General features: G+C 54.0%; 1 protein-coding gene across 1 annotated transcript in view; it reads left to right on the plus strand.

The window, feature by feature from the left end:
* SHANK3 (SH3 and multiple ankyrin repeat domains 3) overlaps nt 1–13,572 on the plus strand; it is a gene marked incomplete at both ends in the record, with an annotated part of 394,260 nt that overhangs the window by 363,252 nt on the left and 17,436 nt on the right. Inside the window, 1 exon segment of the mRNA XM_082010792.1 lies at nt 3,679–6,004. Within this exon segment, the coding sequence (XP_081866918.1) occupies nt 3,679–6,004 (2,326 nt within the window).

Here is a 13,572-nt window from a genome sequence, read left to right on the forward strand (position 1 = left end):
GCATTAAATTAAACTGATTGATGGAGTTTCAAAAGAAAGAGAAGGAGGTAATTCTGCGCACAGCGCTGGTGAGCCGCAGAGCTCGCTGCTGCAGGATATTGGAGTACGAGAAATTTGCATGAGTTCAAAGAGCACTGCCAAGCATCTGGAAGAAGGAAGTCTGCCAAGGGTTAAACTCAAAGGCAGCCTGACTCAGCCAGCTCTTGATCAGCAAATTGCTGGAGCTGACAGAGTGCTGGGGAGGGGCGAAGCAGCACTCCATGCTCGCTCCATGCTCGCTATCTTCTTAGATGCCTCCTCAGGCAGTTATGCAGCATGCTGGGCTAGATGTGCCTTTGATCTGCAGGACTGGAGGAGAGATGAAGAAGTGAAGTATTGAGGCAGCGTCGTCAACAGAAGATAGAGATTGAGCAAGCTGCACGGAGAGGAGGAGAGGCAGATGAGTAAATGGATGTGGTTGTTTATGCAGGACTGAGATGGCAAGCACGCAGACACAGGGAGCAGAGGAGCTGTGTCAGAATGGTGAGTTGCAGGTAGTGAAGAAAGCGCCTGCCAAGAATTTGCTTTCCTCCCACCTCTCCCATCAGTGATCTCTCCAGAGTGTTGATTTTCTTGCTGAGGAGCAACAGGAGACGTTCGTTTTCACAGGGAACAGACGTTATTCCCACTATTCCAAGGAGTGGGGTTGTAGACGGTCAGCTTGGGAACCAGAACTGAAATGAAGCCGCTCTTCTTCTGTCATAGGTTCAAAGGCTAATTCGCATTGGAAGGAGGAGGTCTCTGATCCCATCTCCAGCTCAAAGCAGGGTCAGCTATGAGATCAGATCATGTTGCTCAGGGTTTTATCCAGTCTGGTCTTGAAAATCTCCAAGGATGGAGACTGCACACCCTTTCTGGGCAGCCTGTTCCACTGCCTGAATCGCCATCATAAATTTCTCCTTTTATCCAACCAGAACCTCTCATTTCACTTTTGCCCGTTGCCTCTTGTCCTCGCACCATGTACCACTGTGAAAAGCCTGGCTTTATCTTCTTGATAACCTCCCCGTAGGTACCAGAGGCTGCTGTTAGGTCCCCCTGAAAGGCATTCGTCTGCAGGCTGAACAAGCCCAGCTCTCTCAGCATCTCCAGACAGAGCCAGAGCTCCAGCCCTGACCGTCTTGATGGTTCTCCACTGAACTCCTTTCAGTTTGTTGACATATTTCTTGTACTGGGGATGTCAAAACTGGATGCAGTTTTCTAGGTGTTGTCACATGAGTGGGAGTGAGAGGGATAACCTCCTTGCTCTGCCTGTTGCGTTTGGTCCTGTTCACACAGGCCAGGACGCTGTTGGCCTTTGCTGCTGAGGCACAGGGCCAGCCCATGTTCACCTCACTGCATGCCAAGCCCCCCAAGTTCTTTTCCACAGAGCTGCTTCTCAGCCAGCCAGTCCTCAGCCTGTCCAGTTGCAAAGGGTTCTCCCTTCGCAGGTGAGGGACTTTGCATCTGACCTTGTGTAAGTTCCTGGAGTTCCTGCTGGCCCATTCCTCTTGCCTGTCTAGGTCCTTCTGAGACGTCTAGCTGGTCATTGAACTTGGTAGTGCTTCAGTTATCATTTTCCATAGTGCTCCCCTCCTCATTTAAGAAAAAAAAACAGAGGAGAGCTGCTTACGGCAGAGAAAAATAACAGAGTGGGGAACAGAGGGAATAAAAGGAGTAATTGTAGAAGCAGGTATGTAAAATAAACCAAAAACTAATACCCATGCCATGAATATGTTTAGATTATCTAACTGTCCCCTTTGCCCTTCCTTCACTTGCAATACTTTGCTTTTAACACATTAAAAGATCTTCACAGCAGGGACTGTGAGCTCACAGGTAGAACGGGGGCTACCACACCTACGGCAACAGCCGAGAATTTGCAGCAGCCAGTGACTATTGGTGATCAGTGTCTCCTCTGGCCTGGCAGCACTTGGCTCTGTACATCAGGAAATTTGAGAAAGATGGATCAGCTTTGCAGTTTTTTTCCCTGAAATAGCTCTGTACTCGACACAGTAGTACCTATCTATAGGATGGTCAGCACATCCCTAAGGCAAGCCCTAATGCCACTAGACCGTGTTCTGTAACAGTCTGGGCATGGTAATAATGCTCGGTGCTGCATAAATTTCCTTGTTTCGACTCTTGACCATTCCCAGGTGAGAAGTAGAAATAAGCATAAAGGCATGACTTTTCTTTGGATTTTCATGCTGTTAAGAACACAACAGTGTCTATACTGAATCAAACCATGGCTCCATCTAGTGCAGGATCCTGTTTTAAGCATTGCTCTCAAGCAGATGCCCAGGGAAGAGTGAAAACAGGGCAAGGATGTGATATTTCTCCTGAATACTCACCCAAGCAGCTACTGTCTTCAGTTCAGAGGTTTCTGTGCACATAACAGCCCACAAAAAGTGCATGCTCCATGGCTTTGTCCAGTCCCTCTTTGAACTTGTTTTGTGCTTCCAGTTCATTATGCTGCCTTGATATTAAAAATCCCCAGACTGTGTTCAGCAAAAATAGCATGGCTTTGAACACAGTGATAGTCTGATCAGTGTGATGAGATGTAAAGTTCAATGCTCACTGGCCAAATTATTCCCTGTTTCCCCCAGTGGACTCTGCATCTGCAGGCATTTGTTGAAATTCCTAATGTAATACAAGGCACAGTTGCCAAAGCACTTTGAATGCTGGTGGACATTACAGAAAAAGCGTTAGAGCCAAAAAAGCAGGTGGTCACCATGCTGCTGTGCCAAGATGTGGCTTTCTGCCATCTTGAACATTCTCTCAAGAGCAATTTGAATTCTTGAAAACAGCCGAATTGTTGCTGAAAAGAAGGAGGTACGGCAAGGAAGTGATGAGCATAGCAAAGCAGGACCTGGTGAAGAGGAGCAGGCTGATGCAGACGGCTGGAGCAAGCCAGGCTGGTTAACTGCATCCATGCAAGTACTTGCACCGTACTTGCTATATTAATGGATTTTTCCTCCTATTACTTTACTTGGCAAGATTCTCATACTCTCTTACTGAGTATTACAAGTACCTGAAGAAGCTCTCACTGTGCAGCCAGGTAGTAAGTGAACAGTAAGAACAACAGAATCTGGCTTCCTTGGGTACTTCCAATTCTTGAAATATGTAACTTAAGTTTCTGCTAGACCCTGCTTTTGAATTCAGTCTAGCACATCAAAGCATATGTAACCCCTCGGGGGAGAGGGGGGAAGTGTGACATGAGAACAGCGAGCGGGAGAATGCGAGAACCCGCGCATGGGAGATGGCACTGTTGAGTTGCACAACCTGGTTGCACTCGGCTGTCTCACACGTTGGCAGTTGGGCGTTGGGAGGTTTGATCAAGCAAGTGTTCAATTCTGTCACTGTTGCATTGGTCTGGAGAGTGTTCAGCCTGGTTGGAAAGCATTGGGCACAACTGTCTGATGGATTTAGAACAATGTAAGACATTGTGAGAGTCTGTGGCTGCCTTTCCGTGCCAAGCGAACATGAGCAACAGGCAACTGCAAATGCTGGCAGCAAGCAAATAAAAGATGAAGTGAAAAGTCACCTCAGAGAGAAAGTGGCATGGGGGGAAGAAAGGGATGTCATATATCCAGTTTGCAGCGACTGTCGCGCTCTGGGTTCTCTGAAGACGTCCTCTCTGACTTCACTGTTCTTCTTGTTTCCCAGGTGAAGACGAGAAACTTGCTGCTTCTTTGCTAGATGGGAAGTTTCCCCGGAGCACATCGATGCAAGACACTGTCAGGGAAGGGCATGGGATTCCACCCCCACCTCAGACAGCCCCGCCCCCACCTCCTTCTCCGTATTACTTTGACACAGGCCCCCCTCCATCCTTCTCGCCACCTCCACCCCCAGGAAGAGCTTATGATACCATAAGATCAAGCTTTAAGCCAAGCCTGGAGGCTAAACTCCATGGACTCCCACAAGTCATTAGCGCAGCTGAAATGTATGATCAGGCGAGGACTTCCATTCCTTACCCTGAAAGGCAGAAGAGGGCTCGATCCATGATTATCCTGCAGGATTCCTCTCATCTTCCCGTGGAACCAACAGAGATCCCCCGGCCTGGCCCATCTGCAACCCCTCCAGAGAAGCTGAAGAGGAAGGGGAGAGTGATTGACAACCCTTATGCCAACATGGGTCAGTTCAATGTCAGCCTGTTTGCTCCCACCAAGCCACAGAGGAAGAAGAGTCCTCTTGTGAAGCAGTTACAAGTGGAGGATGCACAGGAGAGAGCAGCACTGTCCATCACCGGAGGCTTTACAAGGGAGCCCTCTCCCACCCGCAGGAGCCATCGCCTGAGCGGAGTGGAGTATCAGCACCACACTGGCATTGCTCAGGTTGAAGCCACAAGCATCCCCTTTGCCACTGCCATCGCTGGAGTCATGAAGGACAGAGACCGTCGTCTGGATGAGAGGCGGAAATCCACTGTCTTCCTCTCGGTTGGAGCCATCGAAGGAAGCCCCCCCAGCAGCGACATGCCATCCTTGCAGCAGTCCAGGTCTATTGATGAGCGGTTGTTAGGAAGCCGAGATGTACTACTGCCTTCCCCTGTCTCAGCTTTAAAGCCATTAATTAGCAGCTCATCCTCAACGTTCATCCACCCCCTAACAGGAAAGCCCTTGGATCCGAACTCACCACTGGCGCTTGCGCTGGCCGCAAGAGAACGGGCCCTCTCCACTCAAGTCCCATCCCGGTCGCCCACCCCGATCCACAGCCCAGACTCAGACAGAGCAGCACCCCTGTTTGTGGACATCCAAACCAAAGAACCAGAGAGGGAGGAGTTGGAGAGCTTGGTGTCCCCTGTGTACTCACCTGGAGGCAAAGGGGCAATCGGAACAGACTCTGGGACTTTGGCCCCTACTAAGAGCCAGTGGGGGACTCCATCCACACTGAGAAAAGAAACCGAGGCGAGAGCAGAAACACCTGGGAAGGAGGAGAAAAAACAAGAGGACAAGAAGTCCATGATTATTAGCATAGTGGATACATCACAGCAGAAGACCGCTGGCCTCATCATGGTTCATGCCACAAGTAATGGCCAAGACGAGATAGGACTTGAGGTAAAAGAGGAGAAACCAGCTGTCCCTGAAGCATGCGCAGAGCCAGTAGAGTCCCCCAAAGCAGAGACCCAGCCCAGTCCCGTGGGAAAGCCTCCAGTCAGTCCAGCCTCTGACAAGACGTTGGGACAAGGGAGTTCGGAGGAGGAAGTGGAGCCCTACACGGTTACCCTCCCACCAGCTCAGTTGTCTTCGAGTGATGAAGAGACCAGGGAGGAGCTGGCCAAGATAGGGCTGGTGCCTCCACCAGATGAGTTTGCAAACGGGGTACTGGTCACCACCCCTGGCACACCAGTCAGCCACCTGGCTACGCCTAGCACGCCATCCATACCAGCGGCAGCAGTAGCACCTTCTACCACTGGCGGAACACCCTCAGGGAAGCCCTCTGATGCCCCCGTAGCCCCAGAGTCTGCTGCAGACTCGGGAGTGGAAGAGGTGGACACCAGAAGTTCAAGTGACCATCACCTGGAGACCACAAGCACCATCTCTACGGTCTCCAGCATGTCTACGTTGTCCTCAGAAAGCGGGGAGCCTACTGACACATACACTTCCTTTGCGGATGGACAAACTTTTATACTCGAGAAGCCACCAGTGCCTCCAAAGCCAAAACTCAAGTCCCAGCTCAGCAAGGGGCCAGTTACTTTCAGGGACCCACTTTTGAAGCAGTCTTCGGACAGCGAGCTCATCTCCCAGCAACATGCGGCCACTCTGGCATCAGCCAGCATTGGCCGGCCACGCTACCTCTTTCAGAGAAGGTCCAAGCTATGGGGGGACCCCATGGAGAGCAGGCCAATCCATGGGGCTGATGATGACAAGCCAACTGTGATCAGTGAGCTAAGTTCCCGACTACAGCAACTGAATAAGGATACACGATCACTGGGGGAGGAACCAGCCGGGTCCACGTTAGATCCCGGGAAGAAGTCACCTGTGGTCGCGGCACGGTAAGACGCTGGTTGCTGGCCGGGGAGGGGGCGGGTGCAGGGCTTAGGCACCCAGGGGGACAGGGAGGTGCGTAAGCAGAGTGTAACTGTGCCGCGTAATCCAGGGTGTGTTTTGAGGGGGATTTCAGAGATGTCAGGGCTTCTCAGCTGCACGGGGAGAGGCAATGCTGAGACATGCTTTCCAGAAGTTGCTGTGATTGTTCATGGCTCCTCTCTATGCACCACACACGTAGCGAGCTCGCACTGTTGCTTTTTCCCTTTAAATTGCCTTCCTGTTGTTCCATGTTCCTCCTCTGTCTCGATGCTGTTGTTAAGCTGCTGTATTTAGTCCTGGGTTTCACTTCTAAGTGTTTACTCCTGAACAATTAATAACAATGTGTGTTTCTCTAGTGCTTTTCATTTCAAAGGATCTCCAAATGTTGTCAGACTCCGTATTAGAGCTCTGGTCAGTCACCGCTGAGCAGGAGCCGTCACGAGGGTGGTCTGTGACAGCCCTTAGGAAGGACACAGCAGCACCAGCCCGGCCTTTGTTCACTGAGGCAGAGCTCGGCGCCGGTTCTGGAACGAGCCAGCTCTGGGGACCTGCAGGGAGGTGTTCTGGCAGGGCGCAGCTGGGGGGTATCACGCGTGGCTGCGGGCCGGGGGCGCAGCCAGCCGCCCCTCCAGTGGGCGCTCACGGCGGCTGTGTCCTGCTGAGCACAGCACTGGCTCACACACACCTCCGTGCCGGTGGGCCAGCGGGTTGGCTGCCAGCTCAGAGGTATCTAGGCAGCACCTAAGCGTGGTAGATCCTCTCAGCCCTTGCTCTCCTCCTCCACACACAGTCCGGCACGGAGCCCGGCCAGCCCTGGAGGTCTGAAAGGTCACAGCAGAGCGGCCCCAGGACACACGGGAGCCTCTTTCTCTTACAAGGTCGTGCTCTGGTTCCCTTGTCCCTCACAGCACTCAGGAGACACTGGTTCCCTCTCCCACAGTGGAGCTGTGACCATCACGCTCCCGGAGCGGCACGAACCTCTCTGTGTCCCTCGCACTGCCCTGCGCTGCTCTCCTGCCCAGCGTGTCTTCCATGCCAGGATACCCACCGACCTGCCAGCACCCAGCGTTTGTTCTGACCTGCTGCCCCTGTGGCAGCGGTGGCCCCTTTGCCCCACGCTTTCACCCCAACATCCCCACCTAACTGTAAAACCAGACTAAACCAAAAAACTGTAAGTTGGAACCTGAGATTTGAGAGCGAATCCTTACAAGGCATTGAAATTTGAAGTTACAGCAGGAAGTGACCCCAAATCTCCGGACTCACTCTACCCTTTTAGGATGCAGCCACACAACACCTCCCGCAGTAGCAAAGCCAGAGTAAGCAAGTCCCACCGGCATCACTGGTGGGTGCTTGCTGGGGGTCAGCGAGGTGCCAGTTCAGCAGGGAGCTCTGAGCTAAGGGGAACCCTTCTTTTGGAAAGGTGTTTCTAACCAGATCATCACAGTGCTGGGTTGCAGGTTCACGTGGTGCTAGCACAGCCGGTGATGTTTCAAGCATGGGGGACAAGTGTCCTACCCTGACATACCCCAGGGGACAGTTCGTGTAGCTCCGTCCTCCAGCTGGCTCACGTCTCCCTGCCAGTGCCTGGGTTGGCAGTGCCAGCCTGGCTGCTCTGGGGATCCACCTCTCGGGAGGTACCAAACTCGTAGTTGTGACGGCAGTGTGGACTCAGATCTTGCCCTGCTACACTGTCCTATCTCTCTGGATTCGACCCCAAATGCACATTACGGCCGTTCCCTGGAGACCAGTCTCTTGCACACGGTCCCTTCTCCCTGCGCTGCTCAGTCGGGAACCACGGGGTCCTGTGCTGAACGCACTTAGTTTGATTGCATTTGGGGACCCTTCTGAAATCAGGCACGCCATGCCTCATGTTCCTGAGAAGTGCATATTTTCAGTGACGCTGGAGAACTTGGACGTTACCGGCTGCTGATGGCAACCAGGCATGGCATCTCAAACAGCTCACCCAAGCCAGGCGTTGGCCCTTCGCTGAGACCTGGCTGGGGGCCCAGCTGACCCTCCCTCACCCGGGGCTGGTGGAGGGGCTGCTGCACCGCCTGCCTTCAGCCCCTTTGGTCTCCCAGAGCCAGCAGCAAAAAGCACTGGTGACTCCACGTGGTGTCAGCCCCCGCTGCCTGTCCTCTTTCTGTCCCTGGCCTCCCGTGTCCGCGCAGAACACCGTGTACGGCTGATCTGCTGTTCCTCGTGCAGCCTCCCGGCAGAGATGTGCACATACCCGCCATTTCTAGGGGATTCCCCTTGTCCATCCTCTGTCTCTCTTTAACCCTGCCTGTCCTTCACACCTCCAGGACTACCACTACGTCCCTTGGATTCCTGTGCTTCCAGTAGGCAGTGCACTTCCCTCGCCCCCGTCTCTCCCGGGAGCAGCAGACGCTGCCTAAGCTCGTGCCCTGTGAGATGAACTGCTGCAGATCACCTTCTGTAGAGATCCCGTCCTCCTGCACCGGGAAGTGCAGCCCGTCCTCCTCTTCTTACCCACCCTGCCACCAAGCGTTGGGCGCTTTCAGCTGTCCTGCAGAGTTAAATGTTCTCGTTCCTTTTTCTGAAAGTCGTGGCCTTTCATCTCTGAAATTTTTGTGCTCCTGGTTGATGTCAGAGACTTGAAATATTTCCCAGGAAGTCAGCTGTAAATAGAATATTTAATAATGTCAGCCACTCTCCTTCATTGTGAGAATTCCTCTCTTTTATGAAATTGCTGTAAATTCAGATGATAATGTAAAGAGCAGTTAGATAAGCTTAAACGACCCATTTCAGGACACATTTTCCAGTTACTGGGCCTGTCTTGAGAACGACGATATCACCTAAACCTCCCACAACAGCCACCCCTAAATACAGCAGCGCTGCTGAGGAGTGGGGCGGGACCGCGCTGGCGTGGCTGCTGCTGCCAGCAGGGATGGCCCCTGAGCATCCCCTCGGGGGCTGAAGGCTGCTGCGCCCCTTTGGCCAGGCTTCACAAAAGCCCGGGTGATGCTGCAGCCAGAGTCCCCTGAGCCCCTCCACGGGGCGTTTGGAGGGCGAAAGGGCTGTGGCCTGACTTGTGCTGCGGCTTTTTGTCATTCTTCCATTGAGCTCTGCTCCAGAAGGGGTTGTGAGCTAAACTGAAGTTCTTACCTAGAGCCAGAGGTGTCCTGGAGTTCCACAGGACTCGGGGACGACGAGGTGCCCTCGCAGGAGCCACCCCCAAGCTGCCAGTACCCCTCCGGGGCTACAGGAGCTGCTGAGACAGGCGCAGCAGCTTGCCTGCGGTTTCATTGCTGGAGTTTCTTTCTAAGCACATTAATGCGCTTTTTTAAAAATTAATTAATTAACGCATGTGCTTTCTAAGTACATTAAATTCTGAATTTACAGTAGTTACATCTAAGAGCAGGTAACTTCTCTTCGCACGTGGTGGCTGTAGTGCAGGCCCTGGTGCGTTTCTCTTGCAGAGGTCTGTGAGGGTCCTGGCTGGGGACCCCAGGAACAGAAGACAAACCGCTTTCTCCATAACTCTAACTGGCTGGATCTCCTTTCAAGACGGTCTTCCACAGGAGGACATTTGACAAGAGGGACTGAGAAAGAGGCCAAGAAATACTGAGAATGAGAATGTAAGGTCAGAGTTAAGGCAGTCAATAGAGACGATATTTATTCTGTCCTCCCCACTCCTCGGGCCCTGCGTGACCGGCCAGGGCTGAGCGTGGCCAGGGAAGCTCTGCTGTGCCCGTGCGCCGCGTGCTGTCAGAGGAGGGTTCTGCTCCCGAAGCAGTAGCGTGCCTGCTTGCTGAGGTGCAGCCTTCTGCACCGTCCCCACCGAGACGCCGTAGTTCGGCGGTGACAGTGACAGCAGAGCAGAGTGACAACTTCCATTCATACTGTCCTGTGGGAATAAGCGATGACCCTTGAGCTGGGGACACAGGAACGTTGCTCAGCTGGGAGCTACCCTGACCGCTACTTTGATATAGTATGTCTCTGACGGCTGACATGAGGCCAGCAGCACCATCTCCGTGTTTAATGTGAACGGGATCCTTGAAGATCCGGTGCCCCAGCACACCGTAGCCTTTGCTAAGCCGAGCTGCAGGAGAGTGACCAGGCGTCTGGGCATCTCTCTGACTCGAACGTCCCAGCCACCCCCGGACAGAGCTCACGCAGCAGCAGATGCCGAGCGGTCGTTCCGCTGAGCAGGAGCAGTGCGAGGACCCCGCAGCTCAGAGCTGCTGCTGAACCCCAAAATGGATTCATTGTGTGACATCCATTACCACAATAAAGCTGACGCTAACTAATGAGAGGTGTACGTTTTTGATTAGCGATCAGTGAGTCATAGCTAGCGATGCGAATGCCAGCTGAAGCACTGCGTTAGTACCAGAGGCTGAACTCATGCGCTTCAGGGTGACTCACGCGTTAAATGTGCAGCGTTAAACCCTGTGTTGAGATGGCGTTCTTGTGCAGTGTCCCCTCGTCCTGTGACTGGCCGTGGCCATCCAGCCTCTTCGGGCTTGTGTCATTCCTCATTGCGCATAGTCACGCTCGGACCTCGACCTCCCACCTCTGCCGACGGGGCTGGTGTGATGCGGATCGGCCAGCCCCGAAAGCTAAATGCGAGCTCACATTGGCTCAAGCCAGGAGCAGCTGAAGTGTCAACACGGTTCCGGTTTGGGGCTCCAGCTAATGCGGCCAAGAACCTGGGCTAGAGGGTGCTTTGCAAAGGGTTTTTGTGTCTTTGTTTGTTTGCTTGTTTGTTTATCTTTAAGCAACAGCCGAACATGCCAAATGTATCTTGTGAAGCAGAATTTTAGATGCAAAACTGAGTTTTTCAGGTGCTGTTCTGGAAACCCACAACTGCTTTGTATTTCTACAGATCTGAAAGAGAGAGAGAAGAAAAATAAGCCCTTTAGGCATTTAGCTCCTAGGGTAAAGCTACCTCTTTCTATATAAACTCATCAATTAATTCTGTTTCAGTTAAATGGTGTAACATTTCTGGTGCAAGCTTTCAGCCGCTGCAGATACAACCCCCTGTTTCCTTGTAGGCTTTTGTCTCTTCACGGTGTCTAAACTCAGGCACAAAGCAGAGCTGAGCTTTCATTCCGCAGTCGAGGGCATTGTCCATAGCGAGCTGATGAAAAGCTGGAGATTGGCACTGATGAGGCCAGCTGAGCTCTGCGCTTCTCAGCACCTTCCCAAGAGGGAGTGTGGGGCATGCGGGAGGGTATTTGCACTGCACGGAGGTTTGAGGAGGAGGTGGCCCCGGCTGAGCCGCAGGGGCCCGGGCAGGGTGCCGGCGGCAGCCTCGGTGTGCGGGAGGCTGAAGCCCCTTGGCAGGCACCAGCAGCGTCCTTAGGCGACATCAAGCAGGGTGTCCCCACGGCCCTGCCTGGAACAGCTGGGCTGCTGATGGCCACAAAGCCTGCGGCTTCTGGAGAGGCGAGTCCCAGCGTGCTGTCCTGCGAGCCCCCACAAGCACCCCACCTTGCCACACGCTCTGGGTGCAGCCCCCGAAGAAGGCGGCAAACCGGCAGTCCCGTGACGGAGGCTTGGCAGGTCTCCATCCTGCCTTCCTGTGGCAGCTGGACTTAAAAGATGCTTAATGCATCCCCCAGGTAACTAAAAATGCATCCTTTGCTCCACGGACTCCCCTTCCTGTAGGAGGAGGCTTCTGCTCGTGGAGGCGTACTGCAGCAGGGCTGCCGGCACTGCCGGGGGCTCCCGCGCGGCACGGGGGCTCGCCACGCGTTCTGCTGGCAGCCGGAGGATGCTCTTCCCTCCTGGCTGCCGTGGCGTTTTCCCAGCCTTCACCGCAGGATGTCGGGCTGAGGGTCGGGCACTCCTGAGCCTAGTCCACCTCTGCGGCTTTGCCACATAGCCGTGGCTCTGCAGAGAGCGAGGGAGCGGGAGAGCACAGGCTGTCGGAGATAAGCTGGTGCAGGCTGGTTATTTGGAAAAGATGGCCAGAGTTTCTAGAGGGTGCTGTGAAAATGCAGTAATTGAGAGAGCACCTCCCGCAGGGGAACGCGGCCCTCCATCCGCGGTGACACCCCGGTCTGGCACCGGCTCGGTGTTTCTGCCGCTGGCGGCCGGGGTCTGGTTTTGACGTTGACGTGCATTGCCTACAAGGAGACAGGGGCATTGTGGGTAGCAAGTCTCAGCATGTGTCCATGTCACAGCAAGCACAGCTGGCTTCACCTCATCTGGTCACTAACATCTACTAATCACAGCTCATCACTCATCCCTCCGAGTGAGTAGAAGAGCAAACCATGACTCTGCCTCATGCTGGTCCAGAGCGAGACTTGGGAGGAGCAGTGAGGGGTTGTCTAGACCTTGGTGAGAAGAGCTCTGGGTGCCACCAGGACTCTGTCAGTGGCCCAAAAGAGGGAAGAGTTAAAGCCTGAAGGGTTCACTCATTGCTGATTCTAGCTCCGGGAAGGTCCCACGATGGACTTGTTTTGTCACCCAAGCGCAGGAGAGCTGTAAGGGCTGTTCCTTTCAGGGCTTTAGTGGACAAGAAGTGCAAATCACAGAGAAAGGGCTTTTCCTCTTGTACAGAGAAATACGAAGGGACCCATTCAAATTTCAGTTCTTCTGTCAACAAACGGGAGGCAAAGCAACGGCACGGAAGGAGGCCCGAGTGCTAACTTGGAGCCACTCTGCAGGCAGTCGGCTGCCGTTGCGCGCACTCTCCAGCGAGAACGTAGGAACAGATTGGCTTGGAGAGTCCCAGGGGCAGCACGTGAGGAGACTGGAAGTCTCCTATGGATACTAGCCCTAAATTTCCTTTTACTACAAAGGAGGGATCAGACAAGGACAAAACAGGCTTGCTGCAATGAGAGATGTAACGTTTAGTTGAGGCGTGAGCAGCTCTTACGTCCGTAACGCGCTGACCCTGCCAGAACCTCGCTGTTGTGAATGTTTACTGACACCCGGGGTTTGCTCCCGATTCTCTCTGTTCCCCAGCGGAGCACAGACGGGCAAGAGCTCGTGGCTGAAGGGCTCACGGTCTGGTTACAGCACCGTCTGCAAAATTGCCCAAGAGAAACCATAGCTGGAGTCCGAGACCCTCTTGTGTGGAGACGCACGAGAGGGAGAGTGTTCAACGTCCTTTTAGAAGTCCTCTTGCTCTTCTACATCACTCCTCCCGCGTAGCAGGTTGGCCGCCATGACACAGCTGGGACACTGTCCCCGGAGGCGCCTGGCGCTCCCCAGGGGATAACCACGCGTCCCTCTCGGCCGGCCGGCCCGCCCTGGGGCTGCCCGAATGCCTCCACTGCGAGCTGCGCAGCACCAGGCTAATCCCGCAGCCGAAAGGCCGCCATCTTCCCTTGCCCTCGCTGTCGGTGACCGCAGCAGCTGCCCACAGCGCTTTCCACCTGCAGTCCCGCTTGGCCCAGCAAACCCTGCCGGGACAGTCCCGCTGCCTGGCCGAGGCAGCCGTGCTCTCTGCACGTCTCCTAGCCTTTTCTTCCCGTTCTGCGTGCAGCCACTTCGCCTGCAGAAAGGGGATAAAAGTCTGAATGAAGGCAATGATCATCTGATGTTTGTAGCCACCGTG

This window comes from Phaethon aethereus (genome assembly GCF_964289735.1).
Source record: "Phaethon aethereus genome assembly, chromosome: 1".
NCBI lineage: Eukaryota > Metazoa > Chordata > Aves > Phaethontiformes > Phaethontidae > Phaethon > Phaethon aethereus.